Source organism: Astyanax mexicanus, chromosome 9, assembly GCF_023375975.1.
Source record: "Astyanax mexicanus isolate ESR-SI-001 chromosome 9, AstMex3_surface, whole genome shotgun sequence".
NCBI lineage: Eukaryota > Metazoa > Chordata > Actinopteri > Characiformes > Acestrorhamphidae > Astyanax > Astyanax mexicanus.
Genome location: NC_064416.1, coordinates 31204123 through 31226379, shown reverse-complemented (window position 1 = coordinate 31226379; position 22257 = coordinate 31204123). Strand labels below are relative to the sequence as shown.

Genomic DNA, 22257 nt, shown 5'->3' with positions numbered 1-22257 from the left:
TTTTAACTCCCACAACAGTTCAGATTTAACTCCTGAACAGAGTTAAAAGGCCAAGAAAGAGTGTATTTGATGGTCATGCATATACACTTAAAATGAGTTGATATTAACACTCAGGGAGTTTATAAAAAAAAAGAATTTGTTGTGTGAGAGAATCACTGCTACATTGGCAGTATTCCATAAAGCTTGTTGGGGATATATAGGTGATTTTGTTGCTGATACGGCTAACAAAAGATTACCCAGCTTTCCCATAATGCTCCTGGCACCATATATTTGCATATTAAGTGTGGCTTCTCCCTTATTTACCATCTTTGTGTTGTCTGTTGCCCAAAGCTACCTTTTCCCACCTTATAAGTGTCTGAACTGGAGAGTTTGTGTTTTGAAAATGTATTCCATGTAGCTTTTTGGAGAAATATAAATGATTCTTCTGATATTGCTTGCATAAGACAGTTAAGTTAATAAAAAAATTGAAAATAACATATAGAAAATATATAAACATAAAATCTTTTGAGAGTGGTTCTGCTTGTGGACTAAAGGTGTATTAATACTAATGAGTGTTACATAGAGTTAAAATATGACTCCGTTTTGTGTTAAATTTACTCTTAAATATTAACCCTAATGGTAGAGTTGTTTTCACTCTGTAGAGAGTGGGAAGTCCAGGGCAGTGCTGAATGTAACTCTCTGTTGGTGCATTAGGCATGGTATCTGATCCAGACAGTCCTTTTTTTTTGGTAATACTTTTCTACAAGGATTTTGTAAGCTGTGTGTTTTTATAAGCATTTGTGCCTCTGTGTCAGCGATGCATGCAAGTTGTAGTAGCTGAACACATTCATTAAAGTAGGTATGCACACACATTTACACATACTGTATATGGTGTACATTAGCATACACCAGCAAGGTGTTAGCTTATCAGCTACACTGAGTATTTAGATAATTGGATAAATGAGTGGGTGTGGGCTTCTCTGATTTAACAGCCTGTAATCAGAGTGTTCAATTAATACCATGACTAAACTGTACTCTGTGAAGTTAGTGTGCAACTCTATGTTTTCCACGCACTGTCATCACTACACTCTAAAAAGTGATTTTGTGTTTTAGTCAGGAGAACTAATATTATTAAGTTGAGTGAACTTACCGGCCAGTACAATTCAATAAAATTAGTTCAGAGAACTTCAACCTGAAAACATAAAAGTGTTTGTTGAGCCAATGAAAAAAAACAATGTGATTTCAACCAACTTTTAGTAAACTACACGTGTCAATGCTCTTTCTACAGTGTTGGTTCATACAGTTCATACATTTGCATATTGGGTGTGGCCTCTCCCTTACTTACCATCTTTGTGTTGTCTGTTGCCCAAAGATACCTTATCCTGGTCATGCTTTAGCATTATATATGTGTTCTGGTTGCTGGGCCTTGGTGTTGTAGGCTGTAAAAGCAAGTTACCATTATTTTGTGATTGTAGTGTTCACAGGATGTTGGCTTGGAGTTTATAAAATGTTCAAGTTTATTCTTATGTCGCTCGAACATTTTGCTCTTAGTATTGGCAGTTCTGTAAGAACATGCTAGATATGTTGTGACAACTTATACTAACTAAATTGTTTGAGTCCACAATGGTTTAAAAACTGCTAAGTTAGTTAAATTGTTGTAAAAATAAAGTTCAGTTTATCATCTTTGACTAAATTTAAGCTGAATAAACTTAAAGTTGTATGTATTTACAACTTAACTGAGTCAAAGCGAACTGATGGCTTGACTGATTTGACCGATTTATGTTTTTTTTTTTTTTCAGTGCAGTCAAAAACCATCCAAAAACAAGAAAGAAACTGTAAAGAAAAACATATGGAAATATTTAGCAAACAAAAAAAAAAGAATTAACAAAACCAGAATATATTTTATATTTTATATTCTTTGAATTATCCTTAGGTGCACTGAAAAAAGAAAATCTTTAGATCAACTTAACTCAGTCATCATTTTATACATGCAATACATAACATTTTAAGTTTATTCAACTTAACTCAGTCAAATTATTTAGATTTGACTCTTTTATACTGTTTGTAAATACAATATCAAGATTGGCCTACTTAATCAAAGCTAGACAAAAACTTAAATCAGTTAAGTTAATTTAATTGGAGCTTTATTCAACACATATACTACACTACTGTCTGCTTAGGATAAGGTAGCTTTGGGCAACAGACAACACAAAGATAGTAAGTAAGGGAGAGGCCACATCCAATATGTAAATACATGGTGCCAGGAGCCTCATGGGAAAGATATTTGAACCAACAGAATTTTTCGTTTGGCTCAACAAACATATTTAAGTTTTCAGGTTGAAGTTCTCTGAACTCATTTTATTGAGTTTTACTGGCTGCAAAGTTTACTCAACTTAATAATATCATTTCTCCTGACTAAAACACAGAATTACTTTTTAGAGTGTGGTACTTATAAATTAATTAAAAACAAATAATAAAAAAAAAACTTTAAAAGCCCTTTAAATCCTTAAAGCCCTAAATGTTTATATAAGACATGGCTTTATTCTTAAAAGTAAAGGTCTTAAAAAACCTCAAACATACAACAAATGCAATATTAAAAACTTCATTTTTTTCTGCTAGTTTTTCTATTGATTTAAAAACAGACTGAAAGAAGCAAATCCAAATGGTATTGTCTTATTTACATATGCCAACAACGTGGCACTAGACTCAGATTAGCTTATTATTTGCTTTTAGCTAACAGAGACGCTACTATATGGAAACCAGTTGGATACCACGATTGTGCATTGGATCCTATTTCCAGTGTACAAATAGTGTGAATTTAATGGTATTTAAAAAAAAATCTTAAAAAGTCTTCCGTTTAATTTCCCTGCAGATCCTCTGATACTGAGCGTGGAGAGTTTCACTGTTCTCTACTGTTAGTTGTATTCAGAGCTCTGACTCTGATCTCGCTGCTGTTTATGGCTAATTGTGCTCTTTTTAACGAAGTAATAGCGCTAATAAGTTTCAGTCTCAGAGGTAGTTTGTTAAACGAGTGTAGGAAGCGATCCTGAGGGATGTAGCGCAGTAGTCTGTTTTAAACATGCTGTTTAAAACGTGCTGTAAAACTGTGGGATTTGCTGGGATTTACTTATTCAGCTGGAGTACATTTACTGCGCTAAAGCCTGAGCCGGGCTGATACGCTGTGACTCCTGAGTTGAGGAAGTGAAGGAGAGAAGCAGAACGTGTCCCGACTTACAGCTTTCCCGCGTCACACGCCGTTGTTCTATCAATCGGGAGGAGATTGGCAGCTTTTTCGCGGCCAGATATCAAGCCTGGCATTAGCAGGGGAAGCAGAGGTCTACATTCACTGCATTAATAATTCATCAAGCTGAATGATAAAGGGTCTAGTTTGCGTTTTGAGGTGAATTTTTCGGATTTTCTGAGGGAAGGTGCAGTGTGCCTATAGGTGTCTGTGTTTTAACCTTGACAGAGATCATAACGTTTGACACTGATGTTTTATTTTATTTTATTCTCATTTCTGTACAGTGCAGCTGTCTTGTCTTTTTGATTAAACATAACTGGACTTTGAGTGTTCACTTTCAAGGACAAATCAAACAGCTGGTCCAAATGAATAAATAAAAAAAAAGACTGCATAACAGATTAATATTCATTTATCTACAGATTATTATGTTAATGCTAAGCTTACTTTGATATATATAAAGTACCAGTGTGGAATTATTTAATAGACAGAAAAGTGTTGGGGCCCCAGGTGGTCCAGCAGGCTAAGTGCTGCCACTATGATCGAGAAATGGTTGGCTAGAATCCGGGTCAAAGGGTGATGTCGATCGGCACAATGCGTCTGTGAGCTGATGTATCAGAATCAGAAAGAATAAGTGAGCCCTGTTAATAATACTAATAATTGGTCTCATATTTTTTTTGTAACAATTCAGTTGTGCTCTTGAAGTACTGACAATATATGTATGTGATACTTTGTGAAGCATACAGTATTCACAAAGTAATTTGATCATGGATAATAATAACATCTCATATTGCCCACTGTTATGTGTGTCCTTTAGATCCAGAGCCAGTGACTGGAGACATGGAGTCTGCCATGGCTATTGAGCTGAACCCCTGGGTGGAATACGAGTTCCGAGTGGTGGCCACCAACTCTATCGGCACAGGAGACCCCAGCGCACCGTCCAGGGCGGTCCGAACTAAAGAAGCAGGTGCTTATTGTTTTATTTCTTGCCTTTTATATAAAAAGAATATCATCACTGGAAACATTTTTATTTCTTTACTTAGTTTTAATGAAATTCAGTACATTTACAAATAGCTGTCTGTTAAGCTTACAGCAGTTTAGCCCCACCCACTTGTGATGCATTTATAAGGAGTGTTTGATCTGGATTTGGATTTTTTTTTTATTTATCAGGCACAATGTAGAGGAGCTAGTTTAAACTGTTTTAATTTACATGTATTCATTTTAGGCAATTTAGACAAATCCATTAGCTTCGATCAAATCTAAATTGTATCAAGATAGATTATTATAAAGTTTTAGAGAGTGCAAAAACACAAGAAATCCAATTGATGCAAATGCTATCTCTACACTGATAGACAAGATGATCTCACATTGGTACATTTCTGATGTATTGTTACACTGAAAAAAGTGTAACAACCATGTCATTGATTTAAAGTGCACTATTATGTTGGTCTAATGAAAAATTAGGATTTCTGGTTCGAACCTGTTTTTCTCAGTTTGCCTGAAAGCAAATCTATTCCCTATTAAAACAACTTCAAATAAATAATTTTACTTTATTTCAGAGGTTATGACATCACATCAGATCACTCCTCCTGGAGTTTTTCTGTCTTACACTCTTCCCATTGGTTCCTGTCACCACTATTACACGTAAAGGGCGTGGCCTCCCTCACCATCGTTTTGAAGTTGTTCCCTTCAGCGTATCAGAAGTTTTGTATAATGGTTAAATGCTTGTAAGCGTTGTTTGTAGGCTGTAAGAGCATCTTTGAAAGTATTTTCCAGATTTAATTGTTACTTACTTTTAGAGTATTAACTCATTTTGAGTTGTTCTAACATTATTTAATAGGTCTTATACTTGTGACCATCAATGTGTAGTGATTCCCCCTGGGCTACCTTAGTAATTAAACAAGTTCTCCTTTAGTTGTAATAACTTGATATTTTAATTTAAGTTAACTCAAGTTTTCATTTTTTCATTCAAAAAAGTTGCTTTAAAAAAAAGTTAGGTAAACACAACTTTATCCAGTCTTACAGTATAACAAAAATAAAACAACTTCCAACTTCCATGCTAACTTAAGTTTTCATTCCTCATTACTTAACTTTTTTAAGGCAACCGGTTTCCTCAAAATTTTTAAGTAAACTCAACTTATACAGGCGTACAGTGTAGATACTATATAAATATCATACATGACATAGACCCACACATTCCTGTAACACGTCTGGAGGTGTTGTATGACACATCTGTGATCTATTCTATTCAGTGAAGACAGCAGTCTTTATATAACGGCAGTGAGAGGGAATAAATGGAACACTGTGTGAATCGGAAGACGCAGCACATCTGTTCGGGGTTACAGAGTGTGTCTCACAGTGGATATTAGTAGAACTACTGACAGTAAAGCTGGGAAAAGCCTCAAAACTTGAGTTCAGTGCTATAAAATTTGCCACAACAACTTTTATTCCTCACGCTGAGACAAGATGTGATCAGCACGTCCTGATATTGTCATAACAGCCTCAGATCTGCTGCTTGTATTACTGCTTCTAAACCCAATGTAGTGCCAGACTTGTCACCACAGGTCTTGTTTACACCTGATGTGGTGATCTGATCATCAGTGTCCACACTGTAAACTCAGATAAGCTGAATTTACTTAACTTTTTTTAAAACAGACAGTTTGCTATGTTTTTAAGTAAAGGAGAATGAAAATTTAAGTGAGCAAAAATTAGACATCAACTTTTTACAACTAAATAGGAGCTTGATTTATTTCTAAGGTAGCCCAGGGGGAATCACTACACACTGATGGTGAGTGTCTGTCAGAAACTGTTGGACACACCCAGTATGCAAATATATTGTGACAGAAGCCAGTGGAAAAGAAGTTGTTAATGGCAACAGACTAAACTCAGTTGTTATAAGTTGGTTCAACTCAAAGATCTCAGTTTGAATGAAAATGTGCCCACAAATGTTCAACTAACTCAAAATAGTTAAGTATTGTTTAGAAATATCCAATTTTTTTTAAATGATGCTTGTTCTACAGCTTACAACACAGAGGCCAATCATTTAATCATGATATGTGAGCTACAAGTTTACCTAAGGTAGCTCAGGGGAATCACTACACACTGATGGTGAGTGTTAGTCAAAAAATGTTGGACACACCCAGTATGCAAATAGATTGTGACAGAAGCCAATGGAATAAAGCTGTTAATGACAACAGACTAAACTCAGTTATTATTAGTTGGTTCAACTCAAAGATCTCAGTTTGAATGTATATGTGCCCACAAATGTTCAACTAACTCAAAATAGTTGAGTATTGTTTAGTTCAAACAACTTCTGGGTTTACAGTGTACAAATGTTAATATTAGACAAAGATAACCTGAATAAATATATAAAGCACTTTTTAAATGACAATTATTTTATCAAAGTTCAAAACAATCTATCCAAACCAATCTAGTCCTGGTAATAAGAATTGTTTTAATTTAGCCATATTGGAGGGGTTTCAAGCATAAACATCCTGTTTAAGATCATCCACAGCATCTCAATCAGGCTTTGACTTGTCCACTCCAGAACCTTAATTTTGTTCGTGTTGAACCCATTTAGAGGTGGACTTGTTTTTCAGTGACCTAATCTAAGGCAAGTGAGACCTGCAGTTCTTTAAATGTTATTGTGGGTTGTTTTGTGACCTCCTGGATGAGTTGTCCATGCCCTTTTGGAATAATTTAGGTCAGAAAAAGTGTTACATGTTTCTCCATTTGTAAAGAATAGCTCTTACTGTGGTCTTACTGTGGTCTGCTGAGTCCAAAAGTTTTGTAACCTTTTCCAGATGGATACATGTAAATGACATGTTTTTGTTGTTGTTGTTGTTTGTTTGTTTTTTGTTGTTGTTGTTGTTGTTGTTTTTATCTGTTTTTGAGTTTCTGCAGCTCGGAGTGTGTTGCAAGTATGACAAAAATGACTTTTTCAAGCCACAGTATTTGATCATGCATCCATCCATATGTTCATATTTAATGGATGTTTAAACTTCATTTAAACTGTATTGAGAGATAGAGCTTATATAAGTAATTTGATGGTTCTTAGCTTCTTAGACTCTGGCTTTGATGTCGGTGGCATTCTTATTCTGGCATCCCTGCTGGCCACTTGTGTGGGTTATACAGCTGAAGAGAGTTTCGTAGGGGCAGCTTCATGCTGGCCCGCCTGACACTAAACATTTACAACTGAAAAAATATATATTTAAACATAGGTATTAAAATGTAATTTACAAAACAAAAAATCTCTTGTGAGAAAAAACTTGGAAGCCCCTGTGCCCAAATTCAGATTCTAGTCTCATGACATGGCCAGGTGTATAAAGGGTCAGAACCACTTGAACAGAAAACATATAATACCTACGAGCCCTAAATTCTTAAATACCAACGTCCGAATTCGTAAAACCTGCAGATCAGAACAGAAATTCACTTGAGGACAGAAGTAAATAGCATCAAGATTCCTCTTCCTGACGAGCGAGACGCCCTCGAGCCGAGCGCAATGTTCACCATTTACAGTGTTTATATTCTGACACTCCAGGGAATGTGTAGTTATGCATCTAAAATTGGGCTGTGACACATTTTTTTACGGCGGCCTGTGACCAGCGCGACCCGATTCTGTTTTAATTGGGGGAGAAGTGCAGAATAAGCCGCTTACATGAATTTAAACGAGTAGGGTGTTTGAGTTAAGGCAGCTGGGCACTCGTGCCCGCAGGCAAAGAAGCTGCAGAATTATCTATTTAGGGAGAACAAAAAAAGCTTGCCTCACCACCGTTCAGATCAAATGCATGCGCAGGGCTGCAGAACGCACCAAAAATAGAATACAAATCTCATCCTATGGATTTATTTATTTTTTATTTATTATTTGTATTTATGTTTTTATTTTTCTGCATTTACACTGTAAGCATGGATACGTTTAATTTACTCAAACGCCTGTTGCCTTAAAATAATGTTTACTGAACTGTTTAACTTAAGTTAATTAAACTTGAATGTATGTGATGAATGAACCAAAACACTAAAGATAATTGTATAAACTTTTAGCTTTTTTTTTTTTAATGGAATAATATTAGCTATACGCTGGAATACTGACAGTGTAACTGTGTTGCGGTACAGAAAATGCTATTGAGTGAACAATATAGAAGACCTTCAGCATAGAAAAAGTTAGCAGCTCAGAAAAGGAGGCTTGCTCTTACAGCCTACAACATGGAGACCTGGCAGTTAATCATTACTGTATATAGTATATACCCTGCAAATTTACATAAAATAGCCTGGAGGAATTGCTACACACTGTTGTTTGGGGTCAGCAAAGGACATATCCAGTATGCACATATTGGCACACAGTGCCAGCAGCCAATAGAACATAAGTTGCTAATGGCAACAGAAGACTAAATTCTGGAATATGATTGGAACTTCTTATTGCCTGTTCAAGTATAATTTCCGGCCTTTCAACAATCACTAAGGACACGCCCATTTCATCCCCCGACAGACTTAGTTTTAGAGAGAGGCGTGTTTATGTAGCTTCATAGTTGCTGGAATTTAAGTAGAGCTTTTTTAAGGGGTTTTGATTCATATGATGAAGAATATATGAAAAAAAAAACATAGTTATGACTGTCTCCATCCCAAAATACATAAACCGTTTAAATCAAAGAATATTACTATAATTAACTAATATAAATGTCATTTATGTAAAAATGTAAGTTTTATTTTTCATTCATTCAATCTTAAAAAAATTAAATTAAATCTTAAGAGTAGGAAAGTAGTGGTTAATCGTGATCAATCACAGAAATGAATTGTGATTTACCTTTTTAATCTTTTAATTAATCTTTTGTCAGAGTCAGCATTTTATATTTAGAACTTTAGCAGTTTTACTAACTTTTGGTGTTGTCATTGGACCTGAACCACCTGTCAGAGATTCTCCAGTCTTAGACTGAACATATCCACCTTTTCCTCTCTTTAACACTCATGAGCTGCCGGTTTCTGTTAGCTAAGCGAATCAGAGACTCAGTTCTGTAAGAAAGTGATGGTCGAGTCGGCCGTGGGCGTACCTCACCCACGCGTCCTTCCAAATAGACATTAATTAGTCAGAAGTAAACAATGAATTTATCAAAGCCTGCATCCCACCACTAGAATTTCCAGGCTTCTGATTAATAGTAAAAGCCAATCATTCATCTTTCAACGTATCGCTGTGTCTGCTTCTCACTACAACCCAGAGCAATTATTAGTAGTGAGTGTCGTACAACAACTGCTAGGCCTTTTAGATTACAGCAATCCACCTTGTTTTCCTCTACCCCAAGGGGTGGGTGGGGCAGCTTTGCTTCCTTTGTGTAGTTTGTTTCTAGACTGAGTGTTGTGGAGCTCCATGTAAGCTATATTGCACTATATTGCTAATTGTGCCAGTATTCGCTCACCCATCCAAACCATTGAATTCAATCACTTCCATGGCCACTTGGGAAAATAGTGGCTTAAGCACAACACCTATAATATTAATATTTTAAAACCATTACTAGAACTGAATAATAATTGATAATAGAACTATATTCATATAAGTATATAAATATTTATATAAATATATTTATTATATAAATATCCCTTTCTGCTCTGCACTTGGATCCCACACCTACCCCAACAGTAACAAAATTAAAGAAAATCCACCTAAGCTTCTGTACGTCTGCTCTTACCATTCTCTGGAGGAAAACCAACACCAGAACGTCCTGAAATTGCTCAGTTCTGAAGGTCTGGTTAAGTGGATGTATTAAGTACTTGTAAGACCTTATTTTAGCCCTTAGGATAACATCTTTCCTGAGAGCCTCACAGCACCCAATGCATCCTCTTCACTGGAGCTTCATAACAGAGTTTCCCTGTAGAAAATGGTAAGAGTGTTTAAGTAGATGTTTTAAATGTAGCTGTTTCAACCATAGACAAAGATACTTTTTTCCAAAAGGACAGTGGAGAAAATTACTCCAACAAAAACAGAAAAACACTTTCTTACACTTTTGATTTTGGAAGAAACTATACTATACTAATACTTTTGTCCATATAGTGTATGTGGTATCACTCTAGGCATCAAGTTCCAGTTAGAAAAGAGTACCATAAAGTAGAGTATTGAACAGATTTTCAAGCAAATAAACAAATAAAATTTTGGCCTGCATTTTCCATGTTTAGATTGGTTACAGTCTAAGTCCCGTGTTAGCATTAGCAACATTAGCCCATCATCTTCAATTGCAAGACTAATGATATATATATTTTGTAATTTTCTCATTTGCAGTTCCGTCTGTAGCGCCAACCAACGTGAGCGGAGGGAACGGGCGCAGGCACGAGCTGGTGGTATCCTGGGAGGTAAGCCTGCCGTCAGCGTGAGCCACGCTCCTCCTGCAGCGAGCTCACGCTATGCTAATGGCTGTGGTATAAAGGCCTGCTGCTCCTGTCCAAATGGATTCTGCTGCTAATTGACTTCTGTGTTCTGAATTGTGTCCGGGCTTAATTGCTGCTTTTGCAGTTTCCAGCTCAAATGATCACACAGTCACTCCAAACCACTTAAACCAGATGGATTTGGCTATATTGTAAAAGAGGATCACATGTCCAGATTGCGGGGGTGACACTGTTACTGATCGATAGTGATGCTTTATTACTGTTTCATTATATTCAGTGCAGAAATATTAAGTCTTTGATGTTATTGTGAAGAACAACAGCAACAAAAGCAGGTTTGGTTAGATATTATTATTTGAGGGGGTTCTGTCATTGGTGTGGATTCAAATAACTGATTATTAAAAGCACATATGTGTTTGAAAACAGGAGTTTCTTTATGATTCATTTAGATAATAGATGTTTGATGTTTATCTAATTTAGTTTACGTGTATCTAAAAAAAGTAAGAAGTTTATGTTTAAACCTGTTTGTTAGATTTTTTGTCAATTTTCACACTTTGCGCCCATGCTATCAAAATAGCATTGAATTTTAAGAATAAATCTGTGGTGGTCTGGAGGTGAGGTGTGTTCAGGTAAATTTTTGCTGTGTTGTTATTTTGGTGGAGAAAAACACAGTTGCGCCACTGACTGAAATAAACCTAGACAACTGTAAATCGTCAGGGTCCATTCCTATAGACTTTTAACTCAACAGTAACCAAAATAAAGAATAAAATAGCATTGCTGTTCCTTTAAATGAGCTGTTGGCGTACCTTTACAGCGTAAACCAGCAGGTGAAACACACAAAGCGCCGCACTTTTAAGATACGAATGCGCCAAAGTCAGAGCATACCTGGTTCCTAAAAGGAATGACAACTGGCACACTGATTTGGTTGAATGGTTTATTTTACGTTATGCCCAAAACACATTCATTATTAATGAAGAGTATTATTGTTTTATGCCTTTTGTACATTTCAAGCTGTGCAAAGCATATTTTTTTGCACATTCTCATGAAACCAAAGACACACAGACATGCCCTGAATCCAGCAGACCATGTGCGGTAGACCACTTAAATGAATTATGGGTAGTTATGGGAGTGAGGTCTGATAGTGGATAGTGCAGATGGATGGGATGTTCCATTTCTGGAAAGTTCGGCGACATCTGGCTAGAGCTGTCCATGTAAACAGACAGATACCACTGCAATTTTTAGCCTTTTTAATGGGATATTGCAAATGCTTTGTCATTGGCATGTCAGTGTAAAAGTAAGTGTAAAAGAAAATAAATGTTTATTTTTTAGTTGTCGCTGTTTAATTTAAGTTTGATTTGTTCTGCAAAACATTTTAACAGACTGTAAGTGTGCTGGCACAGCGTAATAAGGTCTAAAGATCCCAAATTGCACATTTCACAGTAAAATCCCACTGCGTTCTCCCAATAGCATGGATTTTTTTTTTGTTTAATGAAATTTTAAGTTACTTTCATCAGAAAACAAATTATTTATTGAATGCTTGTGGGATGAAGTGATGCATTGTCTTCCTCCCCCTGGCAGTGAGACCGGGATAGTGCTGAATAAATTAGCCGTAGACTTTGGTCACAGAAGAGAAGCGTACACAATAATTAACCTTCATTCCTGAAGCCGTTTCCGCGCTCGCAATGCCAGCGATGTGTTCCGAACATCTGTTTGCAATCTCACCCTTTACTGTGGCTGGACAAAATTTAATCAATCTCCCGCCATGTTGGAGATATTAGCGTGAGGCGCTCGGCGGTGGAGAGAGCACCTTTGGCTGCGGTGGGGATAGCGGCGTGCAGACGGACACATTAGAAGAGCGAGAAAAGCTGGGGGATGTGAAAACGAGGGCAGTTAGGAATGTGATTAGCCGGGGAGGGGGGGAACAGATGTGGTCGGTAAGTGGCGGTTATTCTAGCGGTTATTAGGTATGCAGGTCTCACCGTCATCTGCCGAATAACCTTCATACGAGGGGAACTGCACCTACGTGAGAGATTATACAATATGGTACTCCATCCAGATGGGATGGGATTTTATTTTATTTTTTTCTAAACTAAACACTGTTTTTTGCAGCCCTGTGAGAATTGTACTACTGTAAGTACAGCATAATCATTATTCTAATCTCTCCTATCCAGCGACAGTTCAATTACTAACACCCCTCATATCGTTTATGTTCAACAAGGCCTGAGAAGGCACAGACTGGGGTTCATATAAACTCTTCATGCACTCCAGTGCTCGGAATAGAGGAAATAGAGATACTTGAGTAAGAGTAGGAGTCCTTGAATTAAAGTACTGACATACTCACGTTTAAATATACTGAGGTATCCAAATCATTATGAGTCATTTTAACATACCTACATGTTTCCCCTCAACCTGGGCTTATCAGAAATTCAGAAATAAGAATATATGAATGACCATTTCAGGATTCACACAGTATGTTCCAAAGCAACCAGTGTAATACTATTATATTAATGTAATACTATACTTAAACCTATCCTAACCCTAAACCTAACCCTAACCTTAACCATTGCCTAAACCTAAACTTAACATAAACCTAAACTTAACCTAACCCAAATGTAAACCTAAACTTAACCCCAAACCTTAACCATAGCCTAAATCTAACCCAAACCTTAACCACAACATAAACCTAAACTTAACCTAACCCAAATGTAAACCTAAACTTACCCCCAAACCTTAACCATAGCCTAAATCTGAACTTAACCTAAACCTACCCCAAACCTTAAACATAACCTGAACTTAAATTAACCTCAAACCTAACCTAACCCTAAATCTAACCCAAACCTTAACCATAACCTAAATATAACCTAACCTTAAACCTAACCTAACTCTAACCCAAATCTAAACATAAACTTAACCCCAAACCAACCCCGACCCCTAACCATAGCCTAAACCTAACCCAACCCTTAACCATATCCTAAACTTAACTTAACCCAAACCTTAACTATAACCATAAACTAATCTTAACGTAACCCTAAACCTAACCCAGACCTTAACCATAACTTATACCTAAACTTACACTAACCTAGTCCTAAACCTAAACCAAACCTTAACTATAACTTAACTTAGCCCTAACCTAACCCAAACCTTAACCATAACTTAACTTAGCCCTAAACCTAACCCAAACCTTAACCATAACTTAACTTAGCCCTAAACCTAACCCAAACCTTAACCATAACTTAACTTAGCCCTAAACCTAACCCAAACCTTAACCATAACTTAACTTAGCCCTAAACCTAACCCAAATCTTAACCATAACTTAACTTAGCCCTAAACCTAACCCAAACCTTAACCATAACTTATACCTAAACTTAACTTAACCCTAAACTTAACTTAATCCTAAACCTAACCCTAACCTAAACCATATTCATAACTTAATTTAGCCCTAAATTTTACCCAAATCTTGACCATAACCTTAACCTTAACTTGACTAAACCCTATACCTAACCCCAACCTTAAACAAAACCTAAACTAACTTAACTTAACCATAATATCACAATATAATGCTGTGCCATAACTTTTGGTATTTCTGTATATTGTTTAATTTAAAAATGTATTTCAAACAATTGCAATTCAAACTTTTTGGGGCCATTTTAATGCAAATACATTTTACCTATTAATTTAATGATGCAAAAAAATACAGAATGTAGAAAGTGAGTCTGTCATAGAGATGATATTTGTTTTTTGTTTTTTTCTGAGTTTGGTTAAGTTTGAACAGGCAACATGCTTTAGCATTACATTTTAAAATGCTGCATATCAGTTAATCTCTTTTCAGTGTCCTGAAGATACCCTTCAGGATGCTCCGACAAGCTTAATATTATTTATTCAATATTTTACTGTCATATCATCGTGTAGCCCACCGTTACTGTGTGTACAGACTGAATATATTATCAGTCAGTAAAACATGCTGCATCAGAAACAGAGATAATCTCATTACAGCCGGCGCTGTCTGGATCTTTACTGTTCAATATATTTATTTTCTCTGACGTCTTGTATCTGTGTTCATGTCTAGTAGTAGTAGCCATATCTGCCTTAAGAATGCCAAACTGCAAAAAAAAAAAAAAACCAGTTGAGTCAATCTGGCTCTCATTCTGATTTTACCAGTACTGCCTGCACGCCTGTATCCCTGAGCCGACCTCCTGTAGGGTGGATTTGGGCCAAACATGTAGCGTTATTGTTATTTTCTACATTAACAAGGTCGAGCACAGAATGGCATTTTCAGGCAGTGGCATTTAGAATAACAAGTCGGTCGTAAATAACCGAAACCTGCCTGACGGACAACAGCGCCGCACACCGTGTTCCAGACAGTGCTGGGCTTCCATACGGAGCTGTTTTCAGGCTTTGTGTTGTTTATCCTTATATTTGTTAGTCGCCATTAAAGTGACTAAATCAGCCCTTCATTTCTGCTCAATGCAGATAAGTGTTGATGGAATCGGACTGAATGGGGAACATGCTGTTTACAGCAGGCACTATGTGTCAGTATGCTACAGCAGTTCCTGTCTAAGTTATTTAGAGTTATAGGAATGGAGAATAGAAGCGTGGGCCTGTTGGCAGAGCTGGAACTGCTTGTTTTTTGTTGGCAATATTTGGTGATTTTCTTGCTGCTTGTGTTTTACTTCTTGGCATTTTTCCCTAAATAAGTTTTTTTCAGAATGATAGCAGTATAGATTTACTGTCCTTTGAAAATAACTCAACACAAAACCATTAATGTCTAAATACAGGGGTTGGACAATGAAACTGAAACACCTGGTTTTAGACTACAATAATTCATTGTCCTGACAGACAGTTCTGGTGGAAACAGGAAAGTTGAGTTGCAAATTGAATTCTGCCGTGATTTAAGCAGCCGTGGTTTTATGTTTTTTGGATACAATCCTGTTGGATGTGGTTGGTCCTTCTTGGTGGTATGCTGACATTACCCTGGATACCGTGGCTCTTGATACATCACAAAGACTTGCTGTCTTGGTCACAGATGCGCCAGCAAGACGTGCACCAACAATTTGTCCTCTTTTGAACTCTGTCACCCATAATGTTGTGTGCATTGAAATAATTTGAGCAAAACTGTGCTCTTACCCTGTTAATTGAACCTTCACACTCTGCTCTTACTGGTGCAATAATGTGCAATTAATGAAGATTGGCCACCAGGCTGCTCCAATTATCCATGAAACCTCCCACACTAAAATGACAGGTGTTTCAGTTTCATTGTCCAATTCACCAAAAGCTGTGCAGATTGCATCACCACTTTCCATGTAAGGATGCCCCACAGGTGCTCAATTGGATTTAGGTATAGCGACATACTTGACCAGTCTGTGAACTTTATTTTCAGGTTCCTCAGCAAGGTCATTGTTGTGTTACAGAACTGTCAGGCGGTCCTAGAGACAGGGGATCATGCTCAGCTTTAGAATGGTGGAATATACTGGAATTGTTCAGCAAAATGTTTGCAGCATTTCTGGTTTATCAGCTTCAGCAGAGGCCTCTTGGAAGAAAACCATGCAAAGCAAGTTGATGCAGTGTGCAGCGTATGATCTCACCACTTGGATATGAAACTAAACACTAAACTTTTTTGGTCGGCCCTGGGAGACCTAGTTAGGGTGTTCAAACCCGTCCTGGAAAACTGCTGTATGATACTGGCTGTTATATCTGTGTGCTATATCTCATTTTCAGGGTGTTGGAAATCTTTTTATAGCCTAGACCATGTTTGTGGAGAGCAACATTTCTATTTCTCACATCCCATCCTCAGAGAGTTCTTTGCCATGAGATGCCATGTTGATTAGCCAATGGCATGTATAAGAGACTTGTATGCAAAACATACAATTTAACAGCCCTTTTTTTCATTGACACATGAAACCTTGTAAGACCAAGGAACCCTTGGTGACACCAGTAGAGATGCTATTCTCTCTGTTATAGCCAGTGGAACATTAACACTATGCTAAAGCTGCTATTATAAGGTGATTTCAGCATTTAGCTACGTTTCACCCAAGTTGTACCCATTGCTGTGAGAGATATGTCTCGAATTGTCTAGAATTGCAGCCCTGCTAGCACTAGGTTGTGGAGCATTAAACTGTGCTCTCTGGAACAATGGAATGATGATAGTAGATACAGTTATTTCAACCAAAGCAGGGTAATCTTTGAATAAACAGGTGTCCTGGTCCTTTTCTCGATATAGTGTTAAACATTTTTTCTCCCCTCTGCTATCCCCCAGCAGCACCCATTTCTCCCAGCAGCTTTTAAACACGCCCCTCCATCACGGGGTGGAGGGCGCTCCACAGAACACGCTCAGCCAGAACCAATCGCAGCAGCCTGGTGGAGGCTAATTCGTTTCTGAGGAACACTTGGAGAGAGTTAATTAGACAGGCATGGCGATCCGTCCTGGCGGAGTTTAGTGCGAATGGGCCGGTTCGCCGGCTTCCTTTAGGGGCCGTGATTATTGCAAAGCATGTGTGAATCACTCACACTACGCCATGACAGACAGAAACGCTGCCAAGCAGGGGAGAGAGAGAGTCGGAGAGTACAGGTGTTTGTCATTTATTAAATTTGCCAGGGATTTAATTCTGCTAGCTCACATTTTAATTACATTTCTATCCTAATAAATTGTGTTGGGTTCCATTAAATGTCTAGCAGGTGTCGTAGACGGCCCCTGGAATCACCTGTTTAGGAAAACATCCAGCTATCAGCGCAAACCCTTTTAAGAGAAGGAAGGAAGGAAGGCCTGGTAAATATTTAATATTTAATATCCTTAAAGCCTGACTCAAGCTTTATTGGACCATATCGTCTTAAGATAGAACGCTCTCTGTGAAATTATTAGATTAGAGATTTCCTTGTGAAATTGAGCTCAAATGTTTGTGTGCTTAAGTTGTGGATGTAAAATCACTTCTAATATGTAAATATTAATTAAAAAGATAGACGTGTTGGATTGCAACAGAAGAAAGAAAGATAAAAGTTAGCAGAAACAACACATGATTAAAGTATCATGTATTCTATAGCGATCTATATTTTATCATCCATGCAGCTTGATTTAGGGTGTGTCACTTTGTATTTGGTATCATGAGAACACAAAAAATGCGTCTTTCTCGGGATGAAATGCGCAAAAGGCATGTACAAATTCATCACCACTTAGTTAATCATGGATGTGTTTTGGGCAAAAGGTGAAATAAACCAGCTAGCGTGTCACTTCCCAGGTGTGCTCTGACTGGATTAGTATTTTAACGGCACAGCGTTTCTGCGCTTCTCAGCAGAGGAAGCTGACCTGTGCATTCATGCCGTAATAGGCTAAACTGCTTTATTGTGCTGTATTTGTTTAGATTTTAAATGGATCTGGATCCTTTGCCAGAGAAAGTCAGTTTAAACCAGTTCTTCAAAATACAGTACCACTCAAACGTTTGGACACAATTTTTTTTCCTACATTGTAAATTAAGAAGGAATGAAGGAACACATGTAGTAGGAATCGTGTAGTAAACTTTCTTATATTTTAGTTTTCTTAGTTGAGAAGTTCTTTCCATTATATAGATAAGAACATTACTCAAATAGGACTACTCACTGTATACTAACACTACCTCTTCTGCCATCTAGGAAGAATTTCTTATTTGAAGAATCTAAAATGTAAAAAATATTCTGGCTTATAGGGGTGTGCAATATCATATCATACCTACCCGTAATTTTCATACTGTTCTCATTTCCCATTATATATCTATATCTAGAGACTATATCTGTCCAGTATCATTTATTTTACTTTAATCCTGGACATATGGAGATATTTGAAGTGTATTATTAGGATTATTAGTATTAGTATTATTCGAAATTCTGGATCATTGAATTCTGTTTTAAATATTGTGATATTATTTTAGAGCCATATCGCCACCCCTACTGGCTTAACAGTAGTAAGTCAAGTAAATAATAACATATGATTTCTTTATAGTTTGGATGACTTTAGTATTAATCTACAATGCAGAAAATGTTAAAATAATGAAAAACCATAGAATTAAAATGTGTCCAAACTTTTGGCACTGCATAGTTTTGACATGAAAAATTAAAAGTTATCACCAGTACCAAAATTGCACAGCCACATTAAGTATATGTTTTTTAAAGTATATAGAATAAGTAAGTACAATTTAAGTATAAAGAGAAAAATCTAGACTTTAATACATGTTTAGTTCAATTTCTATTGCAAAAAGTAAATTCAGTAAAGTGCATTTTGTTCACAATTGTTGTCTCTGCAGCATGGCTATTGTTCCACTGTAATCAGAGAGATGGGCAGGCAATCCAGTTTAACTGCTTGGCATTGTGGGTAATCATAATGGCCTCCCACAGCTGGTTTCCAATGGTGGCAGACCCCAGGCTAACACAAAGCACTGTCCCCATGTCCAATCAAATCTCCCTTCCCAGATCCATTGATTCACAGGAGCGCTTCCATTAGCTCGTACCAGCGACTGCGCTTCTGAAGCAGCTGCTTTTTGTTATTCAAATAGTGCTCTCAACCCCGGCAGTTTATTCACACGTCGGGTTAGCGCATATTTAATTGATGTGTTCGGGCTCGTCGTCAGAGAGCTTGACATTCACAAGTGATTTGTTTCATTACAACCGAAAATCTCCCCAATCCATCAGGGACTTCCTGACATTTTGATGTGATTCCATGCCATTTATTGTATTCTTGTGCTGCAGCGATGTAACAAAGGATGTTATTTAGCTCAGAGATTGAAATTGTTTATTAGAGTACATATTTTAAAGCTTCTATTTGTGATGGAAGCTCTGCAGAGGATTGGCCCACAATTAATCAGGTTTTTGCATAGCCATGGGTGTGCAGTTCCTCCAGATAGTTAGTTAGTTAGTTATGCTATGAATGATTCCCTACCTAGCTGGCATTTCACCATTGAATTATGTTATGGTTGAATCAACGTTGGATTTGGTGTTGGTTTTAAAAAGTGAAAATTCTCAGGTTAACAAAGTATTAACAATCAACTTACATTACTGTAGTAAATCTGAGTATAAAAAAAAGTTACCCAACACTACCAATCTGATTGAACAGCATTGTTTCAACGTTGAAACAGCAACAGACACTACTTTAGTCATATTTCAGCCACATTTCTACGTTGAAGGTCGGTTGTGTGCCAGCTGGGAAGGGTGCTAAAGGATTACACTCTATATAACTAGGTTATAGTTGTCTTGATTTAAATGTGCAACCCCAAATCAGAAAAAAAGTTGAGAAGGAATAGAAAATTATTACATTTAAAACAGTATGAAGCACAAAATATTTAGTTTTTTTTGCATTTCAGGCCTGCAACACATTCCAAAAAACTAATCTAATCTTACCATCCCTTCTCACAACACTTCTCACACAAAAAAAAGACGTTTCTGGTGTTATTTTGTCTTGCAGCATGAGGTTTTACATTGTCTTATTGAAAAACACATGTAGAAAGGACAACATAATACCTGTAATAATAAATATTTGTTAACTTGTCTTGTAAGTGTAAGTGAGAAGGAATGGCAAAGTAATTATAGAGTGTTAAATTGTTTTTTGTCCCATTTTTTGTTTCATTTTTCCTGCAAACTCAACAATGTACACAATTACTATCACATTTATCGTTTAAAAATTCTCCAAACATTATCTACTAGGGAAAGAACAGGACTATAGGCAGGCAGGCCAGATGAGTACATGTACCCTCTTCTTCCACAGCCATGCCTTTGTGCAGCATGTGGTTTTACATTGTCTTGTTGAAAAATGCATGTACATAGGACAACATAACACCTGAAAATAACACCTTAATTGATTGGTATTCTCTTTGCCAAATTGTCTTGTAATTAAAAGTGAGAAGGAACGGCAAAAAAAAAAAAATTACAGACTGGTAAATGCTTTATCGTAACAAAAGAAAAAAATTTAAGCGAGGATAGAAAATGATTACGTTTTAGACAGTGTGAACCCAAGATATTTTAGTCCTGTATTTCAGGCCTGCAACACATTCCAAAATACTTTGATTTTTTTTTGTACAGTAAAGAATTTCCCACTTTCTAATCGTATCATTCCTTTTCACAACCCTTCTCACAAAAAAAATATGTTTGACCCTAAGAATTCCAAGCGATGACGTGTTTTAAGTGTTATTTTATCCCATTTTTTTTCTGCAGCATGTGGTTTTACATTGTCTTATTGAAAAATGCATGTACATAAAACAAAATAACACCTGAAACACTTAATTACTTGGTATCTTCTTTGCCAAATTGTTTTTTAAGAATAAGTGAGAAGGAATGGCAAAGAAATTATAGAGAGGTAAAATGCTTTACTGCCCCATTTTATTTTTATTTTTTATTTTTTTTAAATGGTCTGAAATGCAGGAGTAGATAGTAGAGTAGTAGAAAACTGAAGTTAAGCAGATAAAATCTTATATTAGATTTTTCTCAATTTTCCATACTGTCCCAACTTTTTCTGATGTGTGTTTCTAAATACTGTACATTTTAATAGACAGACTGCTTTAGCTCTTACAGCATGTTCACCATCTTCCTTGTAGTAATTCCATATTGAAATTCTGTGGGTATACATAATTTATTTTCTCATAATTCAATTTCCAGCTTTACGCAGGCTGAACTTTCTTAAACTAGCACCAGCAGAGCGAGGAAATTGATGTAAAAACTTGAATATTTCATGTGGGAGACTTTATCATTAACTTTAAATTGACCTGGACATGTCCAGAAGGAAAGGGAGTTTGGCCCGGAGTCAAATATGGATAAATAAGGCGGGCTGATAAAGGCTTGTCCAGAAGTCTTCAGAACTTACCTGCTGAATTGGCGCTTTTGCCTCCCTCATTTTTACCAGTCTCAGCCAGCTGCCCATTACTGAAGTCGTTTTCCAATTTCATGTCTCTCCAACACGGAGATGATCACGGACGCTTGCAGATTCAGGCTGTTTTAATGCTAGGGCTTTTTAGTGGCGTGAGCAATTCCCTGCAGCCTACAGTCAATCCTGTTAAAGTCTTCATAGGCAAATCAGTTCAGTCTGTGGCCAACTTTGCATCGCTGTTGGGCAGATATATCCACTCATACAGGACCAGCCTTCCATCTGTTTAAATGTGAAGAGATCATATTTTACATTTTACATTTACATGGATAAAATCTAATAAAAACTTCCGGCTTGTTTGGCTACTGCGCTTTCACAGATCTCCACATCATTTTAAAAAATTCAGAGCTTGCCCTGCTAGCACACTGAACCCCTTTTACATTTGCAATGTAAGCAGCAAGCTGATTGGCTCTTTGTGTTGAAGAATGGGACTATGTGATGAAGACAATAGTCATCTTCATCACCAGCGTTGATACCTGTATTACTTACCTTCTTATACCTATTGATACTTACCGGTTATACTTACCCTCTTATACCTATCGATACTTACCTGTTATACTTACCTTTTTATACCTTTTTTTTTGTCTCTGGGGCAAGCTGAAGGGCCCTCGGCTACCTCAGGGAGGGGTAAGGGGTAGAGTAATCCTTAAAAGGTAACATCAAAAAGTAATGTTAGCATTCATGTCGACATTTGTAAAATCATTCTTTCTAAGGCCTTATGTAAATATTATAATTTCATGTCTTATGTCTGGAACCTCTGAAGCCTAGCCATTTTCCCCCTGTATATCTAGAAATGGTGTGA

The 22257-nt window shown here is 36.9% G+C and overlaps 1 protein-coding gene across 1 annotated transcript in view; it reads left to right on the top strand.

Moving 5' to 3' along the window:
- The window catches only part of cntn5 (contactin 5), a 394897-nt gene that overhangs the window by 358396 nt on the left and 14244 nt on the right, over positions 1-22257 (top strand). The window contains exons 19-20 of the mRNA XM_049483448.1: positions 4035-4184; positions 10482-10552. Coding sequence (XP_049339405.1) covers positions 4035-4184; positions 10482-10552 — 221 coding nt within the window. The remainder of the gene's footprint in view (positions 1-4034; positions 4185-10481; positions 10553-22257) is intronic.